Source organism: Prionailurus bengalensis, chromosome F2 (assembly GCF_016509475.1).
Source record: "Prionailurus bengalensis isolate Pbe53 chromosome F2, Fcat_Pben_1.1_paternal_pri, whole genome shotgun sequence".
Lineage (NCBI taxonomy): Eukaryota > Metazoa > Chordata > Mammalia > Carnivora > Felidae > Prionailurus > Prionailurus bengalensis.
In genome coordinates this window covers 43540300-43564666 of record NC_057353.1, presented here as the reverse complement: position 1 = coordinate 43564666, position 24367 = coordinate 43540300, and the positions used below count along the sequence as shown (strand labels likewise).

Sequence of the window (24367 nt, the reverse complement as noted above, 5' to 3'; positions counted from 1 at the left end):
ATGTCAGAGTTTCCAAACCTAAGATCATGAAATGGACTCTCTAGGCCAATTTCAAATATTGTGAAAAACATAGAAAAAAATATACCTTTATAAGTGAAATGGTTCCTTGAGTAAACCTGAATTGGTAAATTTAATTTCTTTGCTCTTGGTTGGAAGAAGATCAAGTTGGTACAGTAACATTGATCATCTCATAAAAACTTATGTTCTAAAATTGTGTGATTAACAAAATCTGAAAATAAATCATCATATTTGTTAACAAATTATTTTTTTCAAAATCTTGCAAAGCACACAGGTGAAGATAAAAATACTAGGGAAACTCCATGGCATAATGATTGGGGACACTGCCCTTGGCCATTCATGCTTTTCACAGTTCTTCTCTGTCTCCCTCTCTGTTATTCCATGACAATGGGTGTCACAGACAGAATCCTACTCTCATTTCCCAGTTCTTGTCTTCTCCAGATGTCAAGCATCAAGCTGAATCGAAGGTGTTTTGCTTCCTTAGAAAAGAAGTAGGACTTCTGGCTGCTCAAGCTGATGTAGAAGGGACCTTTTTCTCATAAAATTTACGGAAATGCTTAGAAAGTATGCATTTCTCCCATCATGTAAATTTTATTAACTGTATGATATTTTTTCTAGCTCTATTGAGAAATAGTTGACATACATCACTGTATAAGTTTAAGGTGAGCAACATGATAGTTTTATTCACATATATTGTGACATGACAAAGACAGGCTCAGCTAACATCCAGCCTCTCATGTAGATACAATACAAGGAAAAGAAAGAAGAATACGGGAGAAAAAAAATTCTCCCTGTGATGGATTTATTCCTTTAACAACTTTCCTATATATCATACAGTGAATTCTACAAACTATCATTTAATACATAGCATAACTCAAGAAAGAGAAAGGAAGGGAAGAAGAGAGAGAGAGGGAGAGGAAGGAAGAGACAAGAAAAAGGAATAAAGAGAAAGGGACAGAAATCCCCAGATTTCAGAAACAAAAAGGGAATTTATATAGAGCAGAAAGTAAAAGCTGCTGCTACAGTAACCCAGGGGATTTTGGAAACCCCAGGCTGAGAAAGTAACTGAAAGGCTGGTCTAAGATCTCAGAAACCCAGAGAGATCAAGCCAAAGCAAGTGTAGATTTGCTGTGCAGGCACTTGCATGCTTCACTCTCTCAGGAAAAAGAAAAAGGACTCAATGAAGATAAGACTATGGTAAAAAGAAAAACTACACACCCAAACTTTACATAATGATATATGGCCTAAACCATATGCAGTTTACGTTAACAGCCAATGCAAGAGACGGAAAGTTGAATTGTGGCTGCGAGGAATTGAGGGGAGAGGGGAATGGGGAGACAGTGTTTAATGGGTAGCAAGTTTCAGTTTTGCAAGATGAAAAGTTCTGGAGCCGAATGGTGGTGACGGTAGCACAACAATGTGAATGTACTTAATGTTGCTGAACTGTAGGCCTGAACTTTCTGTTATGTATATTTTACCAAAACATTACAAAAACATTACAAAAACATGTGGCTAAGTAGAAGTAAAGAATGCCTGTATAAAATAATAAAATTAACTTATGGTGGTGTTTTATATGTAAAAATATGTAAATGGACAGTGTCACTTTCCTGACTTCCTTCTAGAGTACTGAATGGAAGGGAGAGGAAGAGTTGCAGTAGAGAAACCTGATAAACACACTCAGCCAAGTGATCAAGGTCAATACCATCAGTGATAAGTCGTGTTGAGGGCACATACCCTTGATAAGATGCGATAAGAACAGCACTTTACCTCCGTGATCTTTCTTCACAAAACCTATAACCTCAGTCTAACCCTAGAAAAACATCCAACAAATTGCAATCAATGGGCATCTACAAAATAACTGAGTTCCTCAAAACTGTCAAGATCAACAAAAACAAGGAAAGTCTGGGAAACAGTCACAGCTAGGAGGAACCTAAAAAGACATGACAGCTAAAATTCACTGAGCAGTTGTTTTGTGCCAGAAACAGAACTAGCTCATTTAATTACTATAATAAACCTATAGGTAGATATGATTATAATCTCCATTATATATATGAGGAAACTGAGGCATGGCACCTTTACACAACTTGAAAGGTAGCACACCTAGTAAATGGCAAAGCCAAAATATAATAACCAAATAATAATAAACCTGGAGAAGGTTTAGAAGTAAGGCATAACTAAAACGCTAGTCAACAATAATATACATGATCAAAGGGGATATATTGGAGCAATTTATCATTGCTGTATTATTTAATTCAGACATACATACATGTAACATTTTAATAATAACCACCAAAAGAATAGAAAACATGCAAGTTGCCAAATAGTGGAAGGAAAGACAGGGAGAGAGTGAAAGAAAAAACAATGAATCTAATAAAAAGCAAAAAAACAAAAGTAACAACCTTAATAGAAAAAAGAGGAGAAATTGGTAAAATATAAGTAATCATGATAAACACAACAAACATCCTTGTTAAATGATATTGCAAGATTCAATATTTAAAAATCTAACTATAGGGGTGCCTGGGTGGCTCAGTCCGTTAAGTGTCCGACTTCGGCTCATGATCTCACAGTTCCTGAGTTCAAGCCCCGTATTGGGCTCTGTGCTGAGAGCCTAGAGCCTGCTTCAGAGCCTAGAGCCTGCTTTGGATTCTATGTCTCCCTTTCTCTCTGCCTCTCTCTCTCTCTCTCTCTCTCCTCTTCAAAAATAAATAAATATTAAAAAAAAATTTTTTAAAGGAAAAAATCTAACTTTAAACTGTTTACAGTAGAATCAACTAAAACACATGACTTAGATAAAGAAAGGAATAGAAAGAGTAACCAAAAGAAAGTTGGTTCAATGATATTAATATAAGATAAAATAGACTTGCATGGAAAAATCATTATTAAAGATAAAGGTCTTAGGGCTCAACTATATAAAGCAACAAAACCTGAAATTATATAAGCCAAGCTGATAGAAATTCAAGGAGAAATCCTAGTGGAAACTTTTAAAATACTTTTCTCAAAAACATCAAACAGATAAAAAACTAGTAATGATACATTAGTTTTGAAGAGCATGATTAATAAGATTGCTCTAATGATCATATGTGCAACCTTATTCCTGGGGAAAGGAGTCTGTATATTATTTTCAAGTCAACACAATACATTTTTTTAAAGGGGGAGGGTAAGGGGGAAAAAAGTTACAGAGAGGGAGGGAGACAAACCATAAGAGACTCTTAAGGACTGAGAACAAACTAAGGGTAGATGGGGATGGAGGAAAGGGGAAAGTGGGTGTTGGGCATTGAGGAAGGCACTTGTCGGGATGAGCACTGGGTGTTGTATGGAAACCAATTTGACAATAAATTATATTAAGAAAAACTGACTATGTAATAAACCAACATTCTGTTTCAATGAATTTCAAATAACTGGTATTCTGTAAACCATGTTTAATAATCACTATGTAACAAACTTGGAACTCAATAACTCGATAATAACTTCATACTTTGGGAAACTTAAAGAAAGCTGTAATGATTTAAAGGCTCAAAGAAGAATTCATAATGAAAATTCCAACATATTTAACTGGATGGCCATGAAGGCATTATTTCAAAACTGTGGAAAGTAGTTACATAAGTGCTTAGAGAGAAATGCATGTTAGAAAATTAGATTGGCAGTTAATGACTGACAGTTAATAAACATTCACTTCAAGAAGAAAGAAGAAATAAATAAAATTGAGCAAACCCAAATACAGAAGAAAAAAACATCATTTAGGTAAATTCAAAATCACAAAAACTGTATGATACTGTTTTTGGATATACACACTTACGGGATGTTAATAATCAGAACACTTGTTAAAACCATAGAGAGAGAAGGGGATGAACCATAGAGAGGTACAAAACAGGTTTCAACTGTATTGATGATTTTTTATTTCTTTTAAATTAAGGATCTGAAAGAAATATTTGAAATTGTTAACATTTATGAAATCTGAACGGAGGATATGTCAGTGTTTATTTTCTACGTTGTTTTCCAAATATTTGAAGTCTTTTTCAGTTAAAAAAAAGTGGGCAAAGAAAAAATTTAAAGAGAAACATTAAGAAAAAGAAATGAGGGGCACCTGGGTGGCTTAGTCGGTGAAGCATCTAACTTCAGCTCAGGTCATGATCTCACGGTCCATGAGTTCGAGCCCCGCGCCCGGCTCTGTGCTGACAGCTCAGAGCCTGGAGCCTGTTTCAGATTCTGTGTCTCCCTCTCTCTCTGATCCTCCCCCATTCATGCTCTGTCTCTCTGTGTCTCAAAAATAAATAAATGTTAAAAAAAATTTAAAAAAATAAAAAGAAATGAGATTTTCTACTTTTGTAAGTTGTAAGTAACATCAGCCTTAGGCCCTTCATCTGTAGAAGGGATAATAGTAATTCCTGCCTTCTAGACTCAGTGAGAACTATATATACAGCACTGAGCTCAGAGCTTGGTATAGCAGGCTCTGTACCTACTTTACATCCTAAAGCAAGGGTACTCCTTGTTACTGTCAATTCTTAAAAAAACAAAAAATACCCCACACCCCCTGAAATGTTATATATATTTGTAATTAGCAAACAGATATTACTGATATGGAACATAGGATACTACTGAAGTATTTTCTTACGGCAGCCACTTTAAGGTTACTTTGTCTGCCTATATCCAAAATCACTTCTTCCCCAAAGTGCTCTATTTGAATTCCAAGATGATGAATTTCATGAGATGGTCATCATCAGTAGCAACATTGCCACTAACATTTTCTTCAACATTACATGCCATGGATTTTTCATTGTTGCAATTCTGGTAGATATGTGTTTGTTTATATTATGTTTGATTCATACAACAGCCCTGCAAGCATATTGTCATTTATTTTCCTCATAAGGAACTAAGGCCCAAATAGGCCCAGTGATCTGCCAGAGATGATAAAGACATACCTTGGAGGGCTGTTTTCAGGATTTAGGATTTAAAAAGGTCATATAATGTAACAGACACATTGGAGATATTCCATAAATACTGGTTCTCTCCTCCTTTCTCTCAAATATTCAAGTAGTGTTTGTTGCTATATTGTTCAATTAATGTGTTTATTATATGAAAATATAGGACACAGGGTTCTTTTGGCATATATTTTGCATTTTTATCAAAAATCCCTGCTTCATAAATTGAGCCACTGTTTTTTGCAATAAATAAAGTTCCCAAAAGGCAATCAATTTAAAAATTCCTCTAACTCTTTATTTGTGGCCAAAATGGCCTTCAAATTATTTTATCTAAAATTATTCAACTATAAAAGATGAATTCACACTTTCCTCTTTCAGAAAAGGAGTAATTCTAGAATGAAGCACTTCATAAAATATTTCTTTGTTCTAACATGCTGCCTGAAACAAGTGAATTTGGGATAGCTAATGGATATATGGTCTATGGTGATGAGAAGAGAAATATAGCCTTTGAAACACTTCTTAATTATATTTTCCCACACATTAACCAAAGCAATAAGTCAGAATAGTTTTAAATACATTTTAAATAAATTCCTTTTAAAAGATGCCACTCAGAAAGAATGATCATACAGGCATCAGTGGTCATCATCCACAGTTTTCTATGCATGAGGATCTTCTGAGAATGAGTGGAGATTTTAGGGTTTTGATTATATTAAAAATAGAAAGGTTTCTTGAGAACTCAGCCACCAGGGTAAATTGTAAACAGTAAACACTAGATTTGATTCTTTGTTTTTTCCGCCTTGGTTTTTTTCCCTACATTTCAAACCACTTACTTTGTAGCAAATTATGTTGCCCTCAACAGCCATTTCCTGTTTTTACCATTTTTTTCTTCAGGTTTATTATAAAACTTTGTATATACAGTGTTCCTAGGTTAGAGACATTAGCAGTGAGAACAAAGGGGACAGGAAAAGGTAAAGATCTTTCCATTCCCATGTCCTGTGAGTGTTATTTTAATTCTGCATCACATTTATGAAGAATCTATTAAGTGACCTTCTCTGTAGCAGTGAGAAGAGAATCAGTCCTGTATACATGTGGATGGTGGCTATACTGGGATGATGGTTTCAGTTTGGCTCATCGGAATCTGCTATTCTTTTATTATGAGGGCTTCTCTGCTCTGGGGACGTCTCTGACCCCAGCTGGACTATGAAACAAGATATAGACAGACAGAGTCAATCCTGAGATTATATCCTTTGCTGAAATATCCACCCTTGTTGCTTTGGCAATTAGTATCCAACGAAATAGTTATTATTATTGATGACCTAGTAGGGGCCAGACACTGTCTAAATTATTTCAAATTATCCTCTCAACTACTCAGGATTACACTTCTCTTATTGTAAGGAAGGGAAAAGTGAGATCTAAAAGGTTAAATAATTTGTCCAACATAATACAGCTACTAAGTAGCATAGAAAGACTTGAATCTAAGATACTCTTAACACGCTTATTTTGCTATATAGGCTGCCTCTCATTTATCTGCAGATTTTGAGTTATTTAAGGAGTAAGGAAGGAGATTTAAAGACTTGAAAAGTCCATGAGACCTGGGTCACATGGTATAGCCTGGGGATGCTGGCATCTTGCAAGGACATGGGCTGAATATCAGCTCATCAATAATGATGATCCAGTATGAGGAGGGCATTAGCAGTATTACAAATAATCTAATAATAGGCAACATTTTTTTAAAGTTTATTTATTTTTGAAAGACAGAGTAAGAGAGAGAGAGAGAGCACAGGGGAACGGCAGAGAGAGAGACAGAATCCCAAGCAAGCTCCACGCTGTCAGCACAGAGCTCAACACAGGGTTCGAACTCAAAACCACAAGATCATGACCCAAGGCAAAATCAAAAGTCAGATGCTTAACCAACTGAGCTACCTAGGCGCCTTAACAGTCAACTTCTTTCAATACTTTATTTAGCCTGTCGTTGCTATCACACACTTGGTAGAAATTTTCCATTCCTAGAGCTTGATTTTGAGAATGTCCACAGGATTGGAAGAGCCTAAGTTTGAATTAAATTAACCTTTGTCTGCCAGGAACATTGAAAAAATCCATTTAACCATAAAGGTCCAATCAGATGTTTATAGCATATTTTCTTGTTTGTTTGCAGATCTCTTTTTCTGGGCAAGTTTACTGGAACAGAATTCATTCTAAGCTGGGAAAACCCCAGTTTTTTGCAAAATGCAGCATTAGCATGATGCAGAGAAGTGTGTAGGCGAAGAACACAACATCTCTGGAAACCCCATCACTTCCTCTTTGGTATATTTAGCATAGAGAGGTAGAAACTGGCTTGTTAGCCCCATAGCAAACAAAATTGTAATTCCAAAGTTGTGGTTTTCCAGACTCTGTATAGCTGGGATCTCCCCAATCCATCTTCCTGTGTCTCCATTCTGTTCACCGTACTTCTTTATAAGTTGAAGGATAACATCTACCTGATATCTTTATTTTAGAAAGAACTCCTATCATGTCAATCCCATGCTTAAAATGTTCAATGGCTCCCTTTGCCTTAGCAAACTTTAGCTTTGCATCTAGTGTCCCTGATAAACTGACCCTTACCTTTCATTTGACTCATTTCCAGTCACTCTTCACTCATCTATTGCTCTAGACTTATAGAAACAGCCTCCACTCCTCAAACTATGTACTTCTGTGAGCTCTAATTTTGTCCTTTATTCTTCTACCTCCCACCCTTTCAAGGCTCAGCTCAAATGTCTCAAATAGCATGTGATGCTATCGCTGCCTGACAAGGAGTTCCTTCATGGAAGGACTTGTGGTCTATCCATTTTATTTGGCTGGCATGAAATAGATGTTCAATATTTATTACTGAAATAGGAGATCTCCTTGTGAGCCAATTTGTGCAATACTGTGATGATACTGTTTTAATGAGGTAGCCTACATTTCCCAGACAGTCCCACCCTGGACTTCTACAGATCCCATTCTTGGGTGGGAGGAAATCCACTGGGGCACTAAGCATACCATCATTAAGTCTTCCCATAGTCCTTCTTCTCCAGGATAAATAATACCAAAGCTTCCGATTCCTCTAACAACACCACATTTCTTAACTTTCTAAGGCATGTGGGCCAAATCAAAGCAGATGTGGGGGAGGAAGCTGAGCACGCTGTGGAGAAAGGGGTCCCATGAGACCTTCGTCTCACAGTGTTCATCGGCTATCCTTCCAGACTCTGTCAGACAGGAAGGACTGCTCAAAATTTGTAAGCCACTGGGCCTGGGTTTTGTCTACTTTTACACAGAAATGATATATTCTAACTAACAGATAGAATAATAACGGCAGTATTCATGCAGCCTAAGGTTCTAAAATGACTACTGAATCTCCCATATCACATCCAAACTAACAGGCAGAAGAAATTCTAAGTGATTCATTTCACTTTATCTCATGGAAACATTTCGAAGATCAATCTACATACAGTTTGTCATTTTACACATGTCAGTGGAAATGTCTGTGTTAGCTAATAAGATGTAAAGATGCTAAGTATTTTAGTGAAACTTACACACATGATTAAAACTCAGGAAAATTCTCAGCAATTCTCAGCTGAAAAAAAAATACGTATCTGCTACAGTTCTTACGGTAAAGCCAGACAGTATATAACTTGTCACTAGAGGAAATAACATACCTAAATAAAAAAAAAATGAGAAGATCATCCTCAAAAAAACCATGAGAAGAGGCTATGAATGCCCATGACAGTAAGGCTACTTTTAGAAGTAAAATTTTAAAAAAGGAAAAAGAGCAAGCAAATTCTTAGAGTCTAATTCTTCTACTGTTCTAGGTATTTGTCTTGTTAAATACAGTTATAAAAAGACAAGACCAAAATTTGTTCAGAAGAAAGCAAACCACCATCTAGGCATTAAAATTTAAATTAATAAAAATGAAATTTAATGTTGGGAGGGAAAGTTTTTTTTTCTAAGACTTAAAACAAGCTAATTTTTTAGACAGTTCTGCAGCAGACGTATCATTCCCCAAAGGTTTTGAGGATCAGTGATTTTAAGAGGATACTTATCCCAGAGGATACCTACCAGTCTCCCTTCTTGTGCTCACAAAAATAATTACAGAGGAACAGCATCCGAAGTGAGAGGACAGAGAGTTTGTGGCATGTTTGAAGACAAAAATTCCTTCTAGGAAAGAAAAATGCTACCAAATTCTGATTCCTCTGGAGCCACAGAAAAACCTGGAAGGGAGAGCCCTTAGCACATGTCAAACATTTCTGATAATACCATATTCATTTAAATAAAATAGGTTCAGAGAGCATGGAGAAGAAGTTAGTTGTTGCATAGAGTTTGCACATGGGTACAAATGCTCTTCAAGAAGAAATACAAGAACAGTCTCTATTATGCCAATTAGGGAAGCATTGAATAGTTCTATCTTGTCAATATTCAGACAACCACAGATCCCAAACACAGCCTAGAAAATCTGGAATGAAAATCAATCCAAGGCTTTTTGTACTCAGTTCCATAAAGCGTACCTGAGTCTGCATTCTTGGATTCTTGGTCAGTTCTGTCAACACCAATAATGCCCCAGAGCAGTGTTTCCCAAAGCATACTCTATCCATGAATTTGAATACTCTCCCAACAAATGTTTTCCGATGAATGAAGAAATTATCCAGGGTGTTTCCTAAATTTATTTGACTATCAGACACTTTTTTTTAAAATATAATGTCTCGGGGCGCCTGGGTGGCGCAGTCGGTTAAGCGTCCGACTTCAGCCAGGTCACGATCTCGCGGTCCGGGAGTTCGAGCCCCGCGTCAGGCTCTGGGCTGATGGCTCAGAGCCTGGAGCCTGTTTCCAATTCTGTGTCTCCCTCTCTCTCTGCCCCTCCCCCATTCATGCTCTGTCTCTCTCTGTCCCAAAAATAAATAAACGTTAAAAAAAAAATTAAAAAAATAAAAAAATAAAAATAAAAATAAATATAATGTCTCAATATCCTGAGGATGAGTGTTCCTAGAAATAGACTAGCCATGCTGTTCCAGTAAAACAGTATTACAAAGTACGTACGAGTAAGGAGTCAGGCTGCCTGGATTTAACTTTTTTATGTGATAGCTCTGTGACCTTGAACAGGATACTTTTCTTTGCTTCAGTTTCCTCTTCTGTAAAATGGGTATCCACTAGATACCTGCTTCTGTAAATGGGTATTCCAGTAAACAGAAGAATACCCACTTCTGTAAAATGGGTATTCCAGTAGAATGTATCCACACCTTGGAGTTATCCAGAAGAAAAGAGAGCGTGTGCATAGTGGAGTACTTAACACGATGTCCAAAACACAGTAATGTTCCGTAGATGTTAGCTTTTAGAACAGTTATTATACTCAGAGGTATGACTAAGCCCAGGGCAGGGAGGAGGTCCTTTCCAAATGGGATTGCCTTTTTAGTCTGGGCAGGTGTCAAGTTGGCTTCAGGGCTCTACCTGTCTCTAGCTCTACCTTTTAGATTTCCATCTCATTGGAAGCTGTTCATTTCCCTTGCTTGGTTATTCTGGATTGGACCGCCTGGGAATTTCTCAAGGGAGGTGTGACAGGAGAGAAAGAAATTCTCTCACTGGATGTATGCATCCCTCTAACAGAGAACCCACTGCACTCGAAATGGGTACTTAAAGCTCTGACTAGTCCAAAGGCTTGGCATGCATGTGGCTGTGTGCCCTTGTGTACTTCTGGGCTGGGAGGGCTTGACGGCTCCTGCGTAACTCTTCCTACTTCCTACTTCTGCTCTGTTGTTCCTGTTAAAACAATGTTTCTGATAATGGCAATGCCAAGAATCTTTCCTTTGGCTTTTGAAGGTTTTTTTCCCTCGATTACTAAAATCACAACTTCTTACTATACAAAAATGTAATGTTATTAAAAATATTAAATAAAAAGTGAACATTTCCTGCAATTTTGCAAATCCTCTCTTCCCTTACGATCCCAACACTGCTACTGTCAACAATTTATTCCTCATTTTTAATGATGTGCAGGCCTGGAGGCTCTGTGCTCTCCTGGGAATTCTTCATTGTGCCCCTTTTGCTTCAGGAATTTCTATTTATCTTTATAAAAGAAAGCTTAACTATCACCTTTGTGAAGGTGCTTTGACCCAGCTAAGCCATGCCAATCCCTCCCGCTCCTAGGTGCCCAAAGCAGTTTGTACATCCTTCAATTAAAGAACTTAAAACAGTTTCATGGCAATTTTTGAATTCAATGTCTCTCTCACTTCAAGGCCTTTAAGGACCACGTCTCATTCCTCTTTGGTACAAGGCATCTGGCACTCACTGACATGCAGGCCAGTGCACCGTGAGTATTTGTTGAGTGAATCAGTGAAGGAATTTACAAATAAAATATTTTTCTAACACACAGACTCTCAAGCTCTGTAATAATCACAACCAGGATGCTCACATTTAAATTTCTCTAGAAAGATGTTTCACACATATTCCTCATTTCAACAACCCAGTAGTGCTATTACTTCTGATCTTTTCCCTTTGTTTAGGCCTAAAAACTCAAAATTCTAACTTCACAGAAAATGGTAAATTTGGAAGAATTTGGGGATGGATGGTGGTTTATTTTTCAAGTGCCAAATGAACATTCTGAAGCATAGGATCCTTTGCCATAGGCTTTGTTCACTGACACCAGAACATTCCAGGAAATGACATTTCAAATAAACAGTTTCAAGTCCAGTAAACCACAAACACAAAGAAGTATTCAATAGCATTTCAAAGCAAATAGCCTTCTGTTGACAGTTACACAGGAATGACTGATTATATTTGGAAAGCACAAATATCTCTTCTGTTAGATTAATTGAATATAATTTTAGCTGAGGGCCTGGGCAAAAGAGTGAACCTATAATAATAGTAAAAGAAGAGAACAAAGGAAAAGAGATAAGGAGGGAAGGATGGACCTTAGAACTATATTCCTAAATATCAGAAATCCCTGCTTGACCAACATTCAAATTCACAAGCCCCACTGTAGGACTTTGACATACACGCGTGCTGCATGACATATCATCCAAGGAACAGCAGCCAAAAGAAGTTACTTTCCTTGGAAAAAGAGATTGCCACAGAGTTTTCATACTTCACCACTTAAATAGTTTGGGCTTAATATAGTTAAGTAATATAATTATGAACCCATTTCCCAAAGTCCTATTTCTTGTTCATGTGTACCAGTTATTTTCTTTTTTTTTTTTTAATTTTTTTTTCAACGTTTATTTATTTTTGGGACAGAGAGAGACAGAGCATGAACGGGGGAGGGGCAGAGAGAGAGGGAGACACAGAATCGGAAACAGGCTCCAGGCTCTGAGCCATCAGCCCAGAGCCCGACGCAGGGCTCGAACTCACGGACTGCGAGATCGTGACCTGGCTGAAGTCGGACACTTAACCTACTGCGCCACCCAGGCGCCCGGTGTACCAGTTATTTTCAGCTAGAACTCATATGTCACATTTTGGACCCAGCTCTTTGTATTAAAACACATAGGCAATCTACAAATAGAAATCCACAATCTAATTTTAACTTTAAAGAGTAAGACTCAGTGGGCACAATCACAGGAAGTGAGGTACAGAGATGACACTGGGCATTTGACCTAAGCAGGAAGTGACAAGGAGAAATTCAGACGCCTGAAAATGTAGTATGAAAGTAGAAAAAAGTGAAGGAGTCACTGGGTTTCCATCATATAAGAGATAGCAGCTTAAATAGTAAAGAGAAAGCATATTTAGGTATACCACAGCAGCTGGACCTAGAGTTACATCAGTTTAACTAACATATTAAGTGAAGAAGCAATATATTTACTAATGGGGGTAAGGGTAAAAAAAATTATCATTCTCTTTTACATAAAAAATATAGTACTGTCAGAGTTACGCTTATTCAATAATAAAAGTTAACATTTATTGAGTACTCAGTTGGATCAGACACTATTCTAAGTACATTACGTGAGTAGACTATTTAGTTTTCAAAGCAACTGTATGAGTTAGGAACATTATTATCCCAATTTCACAGATGAGAAAACTGAGGCACAGAAAGGCAAAAGCCACACACTTTGTAAATGCAGAGCCAGGATATGAACTCAGGAAGTCTGGCTCCATAGTCCTATGCCTTTTAACAGTATGTCATGCTACCTCTTAACATCTACTCAAAAGAAATATTACTCTTTATTTTAGAGTTTGTTTTCATATGTTTACATGAATAAACATAGGTTTCTTCATAGGTTTTCAGAAACCTATAGGAGAGTTAAGTCTTGAATTGAAGGAGGCTATTTACTAGCTATCAAAAGCAACTGAAGTCTGTGTTGAAAAAAAATACTTAATCCACCTTTGCATGATGTTACATTCATCCATGCAACTGAATCCAACTCAATTAACGGTGATTTAGGATTCCATGCTGAATACTAAAAATGTTAGATTCAAAGCCTAGAGAAGACATCATTTTTATTCCCATCTAAAGCAGATAAAATATTCTGGAAGCTTACAGTTAAAAGAGATAAAGAAAATTAAGACCAGAGAGTTCAAATGACCTGCCTGAGGCCAAAAAAGCAGTTTGAGGCACAGAGTGACGTAAACTCTGATTCAGATGGGTCTGGTTCTCTCTTTGCTATACCACTTTGTTTCTAATCAAGCTGGCTGAACACATCAAAATAAAATCAACTTCCCAAACGCATATCTGGGCCCTATAAAGAGGGAAATGTTTGATATCTGCCTGCCTCATGTCTAGAACCCACTTCATTCCGGAGTGAAGGTAAGGACAGAGAAAACAGACCACCAAGGGAATATTTTTAAGGGAAGGAGGAGAGGATTCACACATAGAGTACCCCAGATCTTCTCTGAAGGAATGTATGTTTTGGGTTTTGTTTGCTGGACAATTCATCTCTCTCAAACCTTACACAATTCTAAAAGCAGACCTTGAAATTATGCCTATACTGGCACCTATATGTGTAGGTGCTTGTGTATGCTCCAATTCTATTCTAAGGGTTCTTAAGAACAGAGGACATGTTTTAAACCTTTCTGTATGCCCAGATTTTACCGAGTGCTTTCATACAGTAGGTGTTCAGTATGGAAGTGTTGAAAGTGTAAGTACATGGAATGTAAGGTTTCCAATGAGTTCATTTTCTCTCTCTAAAAAAAAAAATAATAATAAGTCCTGTATTCAGGTCTCTTAGTGATTTTTTTATTAGTTTATTTTAGTGGAGAAATTTTATGTATTCCTCCACCACCACCCCTGACCTGCCAAGGGATATTTGGCAATGTCTGGAGACCATTTTGGTTGTTAAAACTTGAGGGGGATGGTGCTTATTGGTATCTCGTAGATAGAGTCCAGGGATGCTGCTAAACATCCTACATGCATGAGACAGACCCCACAATAAAGAATCATGTAGCCCCAAACGTCAGTAGTATCAAGGTTAAGGGACACAGGACTGTTTAGAAGTACAAAACGCACAACCACCTCTCCATTTCCCCATTTTTAAAACACAAGTAAGACATAAACCAAAATGGCACACCAAAGATATGCCTAAGCAAGACCATTTCAGCAATCTATTGTTAATATGGCCAATTATTTAATAGGCTTATTTATAGGATTATAAGGGTTATTAAACACTGGAAGAAATTTATGAATTTAAACATATATATATATATATATATATATATATATATATATATATGGAAAGCCTTCACCAAAAAAGATGCTCTGATCTTTACTGTATATGAAGCTGAGGCTACTTCACAGTTATGACAAAACATTGTGCTGATGAGGCATTTTAAAGCCACCCCTGCCCTAACTCAGATGTGGGACTCTTTGAATTGTTTCATTCTTTCTTTTTTTTTTTTTTTTTAATTTTTTTTTTCAATGTTTTTATTTATTTTTGGGACAGAGAGAGACAGAGCATGAACGGGGGAGGGGCAGAGAGAGAGGGAGACACAGAATCGGAAACAGGCTCCAGGCTCCGAGCCATCAGCCCAGAGCCTGACGCGGGGCTCAAACTCACGGACCGCGAGATCGTGACCTGGCTGAAGTCGGACGCTTAACCGACTGTGCCACCCAGGTGCCCCTCATTATTTCTATTTTTCTAAGTTTATTTATTTATTTTGAGAGGGAAAGAGTGTGGGGGGGGAGGGGTACAGAGAGAGAGAGAGAGAGAGAGAGAGAGAGAGAGGGAGAGAATCTCAAGCAGGCACTGCACTCAGTGCAGAGTTCCACCTGGGGCTCAATCTCATAACTGCAAGATCATGACTTGAGCCCAAACCAAGAGTTGGACACATAACCATCTGAGCCACCCAGGCACCCCCAGACTGTTTCATTATTTCTAACCTCACTCAAAATCCACCTTTTTGACCAGCACACAAAGAGGAAATATATGGTTTTTGTGTGTGCAAATAGGGTCATCAAAAACTGCTTTACTATTAGCTTATCCTTTGTATGCCTGTCCATCTTCATTTCTAGGTTCACCTGGAAGTTCCTGTTTTCCAGCCTAGATTCCTTATTGTGGGTCCTTATTGAAGGATCATTCCTTCAGTTCTGCATTGCTCTCTTTGACTTCTGCCAAGGAAAGATAGCTGCAGTAAAGCTATCCTAACAGCCTAATGTCTTTAAGATGAACAAAAGGAGGCAGGGGGAGCTGCTGGCTTTTCTTTGGACTTGGTCATGGTTTCCTTACATAGTCTCCAGCTGATGTGGTTATATTCGCTACAGTTTTATTTGCTTGTTCTTTTTCCCTAGTGCCTCATATTTGATACTTTGGATATCTGGCATACACTTGAATAAAAATTTCTTTATTTAAGGGGACAAATTCATTCTTTTCTGAGAATAAACTAACAAACACATAGATCTCAGGAGGATCTCTGAACATACTACAGTCACTAATCTGTTCAGTATTTCGTGTGTTGAGTTAAACATGTCACTACTGAGATCCTCATACATTGGTTAATGACTTTCTAAATATTTACCAAGATCTTTAATAAGCGAGAGTGCTTCCCATGATATAAAGGCTCCACCGCCATCATCCATGGCACCCTGCCCCACATCCCAGCTGTCCAGATGTCCACTGACCAGTACGACCTAGAACAAATAATAAAAAGAGAAAAAAAATAAAACTAAGCAGAAATGACATCAAAGAGGAAGCATTCATAGTCATTCCAAATATAGAAATGAAACTTTTATATTTTCTTTTCTATTTTTACATCTTAAAAGATCTATGTTATTACTAGTGGAAAACCTGGTATAACGCTCTATATAAAGGGTATAAGGTCATCCTAACAGTAATAAAAATTCTCACCTTGTACTTCTCTTCACTAATATAAGTTTGAATACTAAATTGAAATGGTTTATTCCTGACCGATGTTTTACAACTTTATTATATGGCTTAAAAGCTAAATGACATAAATGGAGCTCAAAACTTCAACTATATTCTCAACTGTCCCAAATTCTAGCAGACATATAATAAACATGTGTTGAACTGAATTCAAATGAAAAAGTGAGAACGATAATTTTTTATTATTTTTATTATTTTTTTAGAATTTTTTATTTTTTATTATGAAATTTATTGTCAAATTGGTTTCCATACAACACCCAGTGCTCATCCCAACAGGTGCCCTCAATACCCATCACCCACCCACCCCTCCCTCACACCCCCCATAAACCCTCAGTTTATGATCTGTGTACTATAAATCACTCTGGTGTTAATAAATAAATATACTGGGGTTACAAACTACAGCCTAGTTAGACAAAGAACTTTAAAAAAAAATTAAATTTACACTAGTGTTAAATAAGTCTACAGATTATATTACAAATTTTAAATCACCAAAGTTTTAAATTATTTTCAAGAATCATTAGTAATTATCTCCAGGAAAATAGAAACCATATTTTAATAAAACTAAATTTCATTAAAACATTTTAAACAAAGCAAGTTAAGTGATGCTTATCCATATGGAAAAATTGTACCTTGACCTCTATTTCACACAATATATGAATGTCAAATCAGATAGATTACAAATCTAAATAAAGATGTTAGAGGAAAGCATAGAACAGTTTTGTCAACTTGGAGTAGGCAAAGAGCACACACCATAAAAGAAAAAGTAACAAACTGAACTTTTAAAAAATAAGGAGTATCTGCTCATCAAAAGACCCCATTACAAGAGTGAAAAGGCAACCCACAGAGGAAGAGAAGATATTTACAATACATATACACAGCAAAGGAACCATATCCAGACTATATAAAAAATTCCTACCAAACAGAAATAAAGAGGGAGTCAACTTATAAAAACATGGGCAAAAGACTTGAATTGACAACTCATAAAAATAGGCATACAAATACTAATAATCAAGTGAAAAGGTACTTGGGTTCACTATCATCAAGGAAATACAAATTAAACCACATTCAATACATTTCCACCAAAATGACTAAAATAAAAAAGATAGAAAATGTCAAATATTGGTGAGGAGATAGAGTGGTTGGAACTCTCACACACTGTTGGTGTGAGTGTAAGTGCTTATAACCACTCTGGAAAACTGATTTATCTACTGAGTCTGAACATACACACACCCTGTGTGTGCCCCAACACTTCCACTTCTATATATATCCAACAGGAATGTATGTGTGTATGTATACCTTCACCAAAAGAGATGTACTAGAATGCTCAGAATGTTCATAATGGCCCCTGCTCCCCCCTCCACCAAAGGAAACTACTTTAATGCCTGTTAACAGAGGAATGAATAAACTGTGTTGCACTGATCAATGGAACACTACATAGCAGTAATAATGAACGAACACAATACATGATCAATGGAGATAAATCTCATAAACATTATGAAATGAAAGAAGCCAGACACAAAATAATATATATCATGTATAATTCCATGTATATAAAATATAAAAACAATCAAAACAAGGAGAATGGTTACCCAAGGTGAGAAGGGTTAGTGACATGAAGGAGAGCTTCTGGGGTGCTGGGCACATTCTGTTTCCTGATCTGGGTACAGTTACACAGGTATGCTTAGTTTGTAAAAGCTTACCTTGTTACACACTTAGGATCTGTACAGTTTCTCTGAGAACATTACATACCAATAAAAAGTTTTCAAAAGTTCAACAGATTGATGTCTATATACAGCATGAAGTAAGCAAACCAAAGTTGAACGAATCTTCTCGATGAATGAAACAAAAATGCCCCATGACTTTGGGAAAGCAGGATTTGGGTTCTGAAATATCAGGGTGACCCCTTGCACTGCCTGACTCCCCAGGCAGCTGTAGGATCCTCCATTGACTCTGCATACACACACAGCCAGACCCAGCCGGCATGACTTCATTGTAGTCACAAACAAGTACAATGCCTTGTAACTAACGAGACTAACAAATGGCCATGTAATGAACCCAAATGGATTGTTTCTAAGGAAAGAGGAAAAAAATGAAGAAGAAAACATGATGCAATAGCAGGAAATTCTGACTCAGACGTTGGTGTAATCCCATGTGGGATGGACAAGCCAATTAGTCAACATTCTCACCATCCTCGGACCCATTTTCTCAATGAAATTGGAGTTCCCGTGGATTAAAAGTGTCAAAATGTGTTTTAATGAACTTTTTCCCAGTTAACACATAAGAGTAACTAAATCAAGGCAGCTGTTATTTCATCTTTCAGAATAATTGAGGTTATTTTACAATCATACTTCTTTATGTTTTCTAAAATGCCTCCATTATCCAACCCAGAATTATTACTTAAATAAATAATTAAAAGATGGCAGAAATGGTTTTGAATGATAGGAAACTAAATGTTATCCCATAAAATAAGGTCTTTGGCACAATGCTAAAGAAGATTGACTACAAACCATGTAGATTTTAAGAGCTTATTTTAATATGTTTTTTAAAATCAGAAAATATATTGGGGGCCACTGTGAGACAGCAGCTGTAATTTTGATATAAAAAGTAGGTAATGACAATTCAGTAGCATTTTTAACAAACTTGAGTTTTTCTAATCATAAGAGCTCTACTCCCCTTAGAAAACAGTGATGCACAAGGTCTCATTCAACACGGTATCTGCATTATAATGCTTTAATGCAGTCCCACAAAGGATAAACGAGTACAACATACAAACTCACCATGCCCTGTGTCAGGGTCAGGCAGAAACGAACATTACTTATAATACATTTGTATCCGATTTAGGCAAACATACTAAAAACAGACTACCAAGAGACACAGTAAGCTCTAGTTTCTTGAAAAAGAATCACCTGATAAAAGATAGGAAAATACACAGTCCCTTCACTGCCTCTGTTGCCAGATGTGGAGCCCTTAGTGCAACAGGATGGCCTAGAACTAACAGAGAAGTGGGACACCCACCTATTTACTCCTCTTGTGTGCTGCTCCCCAAGGCAGGTAGAGCACTGACCAATTCCCCACCCACCACTTTCCTTTTTACCACCATCTCTTCCAAACACAGCAAAGAGTAAAAGTTATTAAAACAACAGCAGCAGCAATAGCAGGCACACCAAAACAATTAGGAAGGCAGAAGCAGAACTGTGATGATCTGAAATGCAGCTTCTTATTTGTGAGGAACACATTAGCCTTGACCACCAAAGACTCAGGCCTTGAGGTCGGGTGGGGCGGTGGGAGAGAGAACCTACCACAGAAGGGCAGAAACATACCAGATGGGAACCTGCTAAGATGAACAAAGACCAGCTGTGGCACACAACCCCCTACAGGCCAGCTGTGGGCCTGAGAGCAGAGATAAACTAAATCAAGGGTAGACAGACAGCAGCCTCAAGGACAAGCCCCTTACATCTTCATTATTGGTACATCCGGAGACACTAGCGCAAATAGATTTGCCTGATTAAATGATGAGTAAGAACATAATCAAAATGGGACATATGAAAAATATGGCAGAACAAGGAGAGAAAACAGCCTCAGTGGAAGTACATTCTTATGAAAGCAAGTTAATTCAAGGTATTGGAGAAAATGCCATGATCTTTGGCATTCACTGCATGCATTTATTCAACAATTTGTATTGAGTTCATATTATGGGCCAGAAATACAGAAATGAAAAAATAAATAAATATTCTATCTTCATGGGATTATCGTTCTGGTAAGGGAAACAGACAATAAACAAATATGATATGATGGTAGTTTTAAGTGCTATAAAGAAATACTGGGCAAAGAAAGAAAATAGAGTCGTGGTAGCATGGACAGGAAAGATCAGTGTGCTTCCTCCTAAAAGGTGGATAGCCACAGGAGTGTTCTGTGCCTGTCCTAACAATGAGAGAAATCTGGATGATCTATAAAAGCATAACTTTTTAGCCCATCAGAGATTTCAGATTGTGATTCAGTCAGAGGCGCTGAATTCCAGAGGACAACAAGCTCAAGGAGAGATGGGACACATGAGTTGCTTGGCCTTTTGCAGAGACAGGAGGGACAGGTGCCAGCAATAGACAGAGGTGGCAGACAAAAGCAGGAATGAAGAAGACAACTAAAAGGTTAACAAATTCTGAAAAGGCGAATGTGGGTTAATATGAGAGTTTAGAATACCTGGAAACCTCTCATGTAAGGCACTAGGTACCCAAATTTCCAGATCTTTTCCATAGGCCTCCATCAGGTACTCCCAAGAAATACTGGGAGCAGGGCAGAAGCCCTGAGAGAGCTTGCCTCAGTGATGCAGGAGTGCAGATGATGACCAGATACTATTGGGAGGTAGGCGCCAAACGTAACCTGCTTCTGGGCCCTTCTCTCATAGGAAGAAGAAGTCACCTGCCCCTCCGGGAGAGGAAGAGTGCTATCTTGCAGGGCAGTCCTGGGCAAAGGTCAGTGGCTACAAGGAAAGGGGTAGAAAATTGCACTCCCACCCTGTACTGACACTAGGAAAAGCATGGATGCCTCTTGGGGAGGGCAGGAAACCTGCTCATACCTAGAATCCTGCATTGACTTAAAGCAGAGTCCTGCTGCCTTGGGGTGAGGGCTCAGAGTGGAGTGGGATACTCATTCCCATGACTACAGCAGAGTTTGGCTTCCACAGGGGCTTGCGAAGAGTAGAAATGTTGGGAAAGCCCCACTCTTGTCCTCAGGCACACAGAGCCTGGCTGAGACCTAGGGGCAGGAGAACCAAGAAACTATCCTGTCCCCACCAGGAGTCCCCAGTGAGTAACAAGCACAGCATTAACAGCTTATAGCCGAGGGAAGGGCAGGAGCACAGAGAGAAACACCCGCTGTGGTGCCAACATACAGAGCCTGCTGAAAGCTGAGGATAAAGCACAATACTGAGAAAAGTCCTCCAAGCAACCCAATCCCTACACTAAAAACAGAGTAGCAGCAACCCACTGCTAGAGAAATTTGAAACATGTGAGCACCAAAGGTAAGAATAGAGACAATAAAATCCAAACCTAGCTCAGCAATGAAAGATGGACTCATCCACTCTCAGACTAATGGCTGGACAGAAGAGGAGTAAGCACTTTTGTACTCACATACTGTTCACCTCAGGCTCCACTGTTCTGGTACATATGACATATAGCATGCAATCAAAATTATGACATATAAAATAGGCAAGAAATAAAACAATCCGTTGTCAGGAAATACAATATTCAACACAATACCGCCGACCCAATGTAGCCCATAGATTCAAAATATCAGACAAGGAGTTTAAAATAATTATGATTAATATGTTAAAAATCTAGTGGAAAAGATGGGAAATTTCGTCAGAGAGATGGAAACTATAGTTACAAAGTCAAATGGAAATGAAAAATATAGTTATTTAAGGGACTAAATACTTAAGTGAAGTCAAAACTTAAAACTTTTGTAAGAAAAAGAAAAATATTTTCATGTCTTTAGGGGAGGAGGAAGTGTTCTTCAACAAGATACAAAAAATGCAAAGCATCAAGAAAAGATGCACAAATTCAACTATAAGAAAATGAAGACTTCCTGTTTATCAAGAGAATAACAGAATGAGAGGATTTGCTACAAGTTGGGAGAAGATATTTATAATAAATATAACCAAAAAGTGGTTTATATTCAAAATACAGTAAAACCTTGGATTGCGATTAATCAGTGAGTGTTCCACAGGACAAGCAAATATTTCTAATAAATTTTAACTTGATAAACGAGTGATGTCTTGCAATACAAGTAGTATGTGACACCAAACATCACATGATCACAACTGAGCCAATGGTTCTTCTCTCTCTGTGGGATTGTGGGTGATGAATGCAATGTCACATTTCTGTGAAATCCTCAAAAGGGGGCAAAAGCAAGTATCATTGGATAGGTTCCTTGTTAAAGTTGCTCGAAAAGGAAAAGATTCCACTGAGCCAATAGATAGCAGTGATTCCATTAGTGATAGTGAAAGTCGTCCTACACAATAACCCTCCTGTCTCTTGTCTCCCTCACACGAAGGTTTTCAAAGGTAAGTTCAGGTTAATTTGTTTATTTTTCTTTATAGCTTGTATTTTCTTTATTATTTTGTATTATATTACAGTATTGTAATCATTTTTATGTGAACATTTTGGGCTGTGGAATGAATCATCTGAGTTTCCATTATTTCTTATGGGGAAATTGGCTTTGATATGAAAGTGCTTTGGATTACAAGCATGTTTCCAGAACGGATTATGCTCATAAACCAAGGTTTGAATGTATATAAGGAATTCCTACTATTCAACTAGAAAAGATGAGCAATCCAACAGGAAAATGGAAAAAAGACATAAATAGGCATTTCACATATAAGAAATTATGAATGGATACAAAGCATTTGAAAAGATGACCAACCTCATCATTGATCAGGGAAATGCAAATTAAATCCTCAAAAAATTCTATTCTGTATCTAACTGGAAAAAAAAATTTTAATCTAACAATACGAAGTCTTGGCAAGGATGCTGACCAAAAGGAATTGTCATCCACTGCAGGAAGGAGCAGAAAAACCTAAATGGCTTATTAAAGCCATTTAGGAAAACCATTAGGCACATCCTATTAAATTGAACATATGTGCATCTCACAATCCAACAATTGCACTTTAGGTGCATATATATGAGGAATTCTGGCACTTGAGTTCTGGGACACGTGTACCAAAACAGTCATATAGAGGCAATCATAAAGCCTCAGACTAAAACCAACCCAAATGTCCATCAACAGAATGGATAAATAAATTGTGGCATAGTCATACAGTGGAATATTATAAAATAGTGAAAATGACCTACAGCTGCATCTATCAACATAACTGAATCTCAAAACAAAAATATAGGAGCAAAGCAAGAACAAAAAAGGAAGTCACAAAAGAAATAGAAGAGTATGATTCCATTATTTAATTTCAAAATGTGGTTGAACTAGAGAATATAATCTTTAGCAATGCATACAAAGATAGTAAAATTATGAAGAAAAGCAAAGTAATGGTAAACCAAAATCAGGATAGTTCTTATATCGGGTGGGGGTTGGAGCAGAGAGGAGGAGCTGATCAGAGAGAGTCATATGCAGATGATTTGAGTGGGTTTCTAAGGCACTGATAGTGTTCTTTCTCTGAAACTGAGTGGTGAGAACGTGTGTGATCTTTTCATTATTGTTTTTTAGGCTATACACATATGTTAAATAAAGTCTTACAAATGTGTATGTTGAACAACAGCAAGAGTTATTAAAGACGTATCTTCAAAGTCATGGGGCTCAGAGAGATATATCTGACGTTACAGGTCAGATATATCTCATCCTAATCCAACTGTTACAAAGCAAAGAAACAAATATGGAAAATGTCTACATTTACTTACAATCATAAGATTGATACTAAAATCTGCAAAAGAAAGAATGCCCTGTAAAACCAGCTACAGATCAAAGATAAATGTAAAAATCAAAATTACTTCTATCCAGCAGCATATTGAAAGCCATCGTGATAATGGCTCAATGGTCTCCAAATGCCCATAGAAAATGGAAGTTATATAGATACTAGATATGCTAAGAAAGGGCCACTAAGAAGTTAAGTCATACTTAATCTTCTTGGCATGCCTAGTTTTTAACATTCTGCATTTTTAATTATAAATTATATAGGTGTTTATCTAAACCTAACCAAGTTCGTATTGATTGATCCTTAATAAACAAAATGCCCACTTAACTTTGAAGCATGCTTCATTTTACAAATGTCTTGTTCAATTAAAAAAAACCCAGAAAGACAACTACTCAGTGTTTTTATTTGTTGCTTTTGTGATGTTTTTCTTTGCTTGCAGCTGCTTCATTCTCTCGGTCTCATTTTATTTGGTGTATTTTAAGAGGTAGCAGGAGGAGTATCAGGGTTGCAAAGTTCAAGGCCTAGTGCAATTCCAGACACAGGAAATCCCCAATCCAATTTTCAACAACAAAAATCATTAGATAGTTGAAAAATATGACCTACAAAAAAAAGGAGGAAAAAAGTTTTCTCATTATTTGGCCTTAGAGAAGAAGCCAAGAAGTGATCTAATAATGGGCTTCAGCCCTGACAGGCCCATCTGTGGA

At 37.3% G+C, this 24367-nt stretch overlaps 1 protein-coding gene across 2 annotated transcripts in view; it reads right to left on the bottom strand.

Moving 5' to 3' along the window:
* The window catches only part of CPQ (carboxypeptidase Q), a 351664-nt gene that overhangs the window by 142535 nt on the left and 184762 nt on the right, over nucleotides 1-24367 (bottom strand). For both annotated transcript variants that reach the window (XM_043601429.1, XM_043601430.1), the window contains exon 4: nucleotides 15882-15993. In XM_043601429.1, the coding sequence (XP_043457364.1) occupies nucleotides 15882-15993 (112 nt within the window). The remainder of the gene's footprint in view (nucleotides 1-15881; nucleotides 15994-24367) is intronic.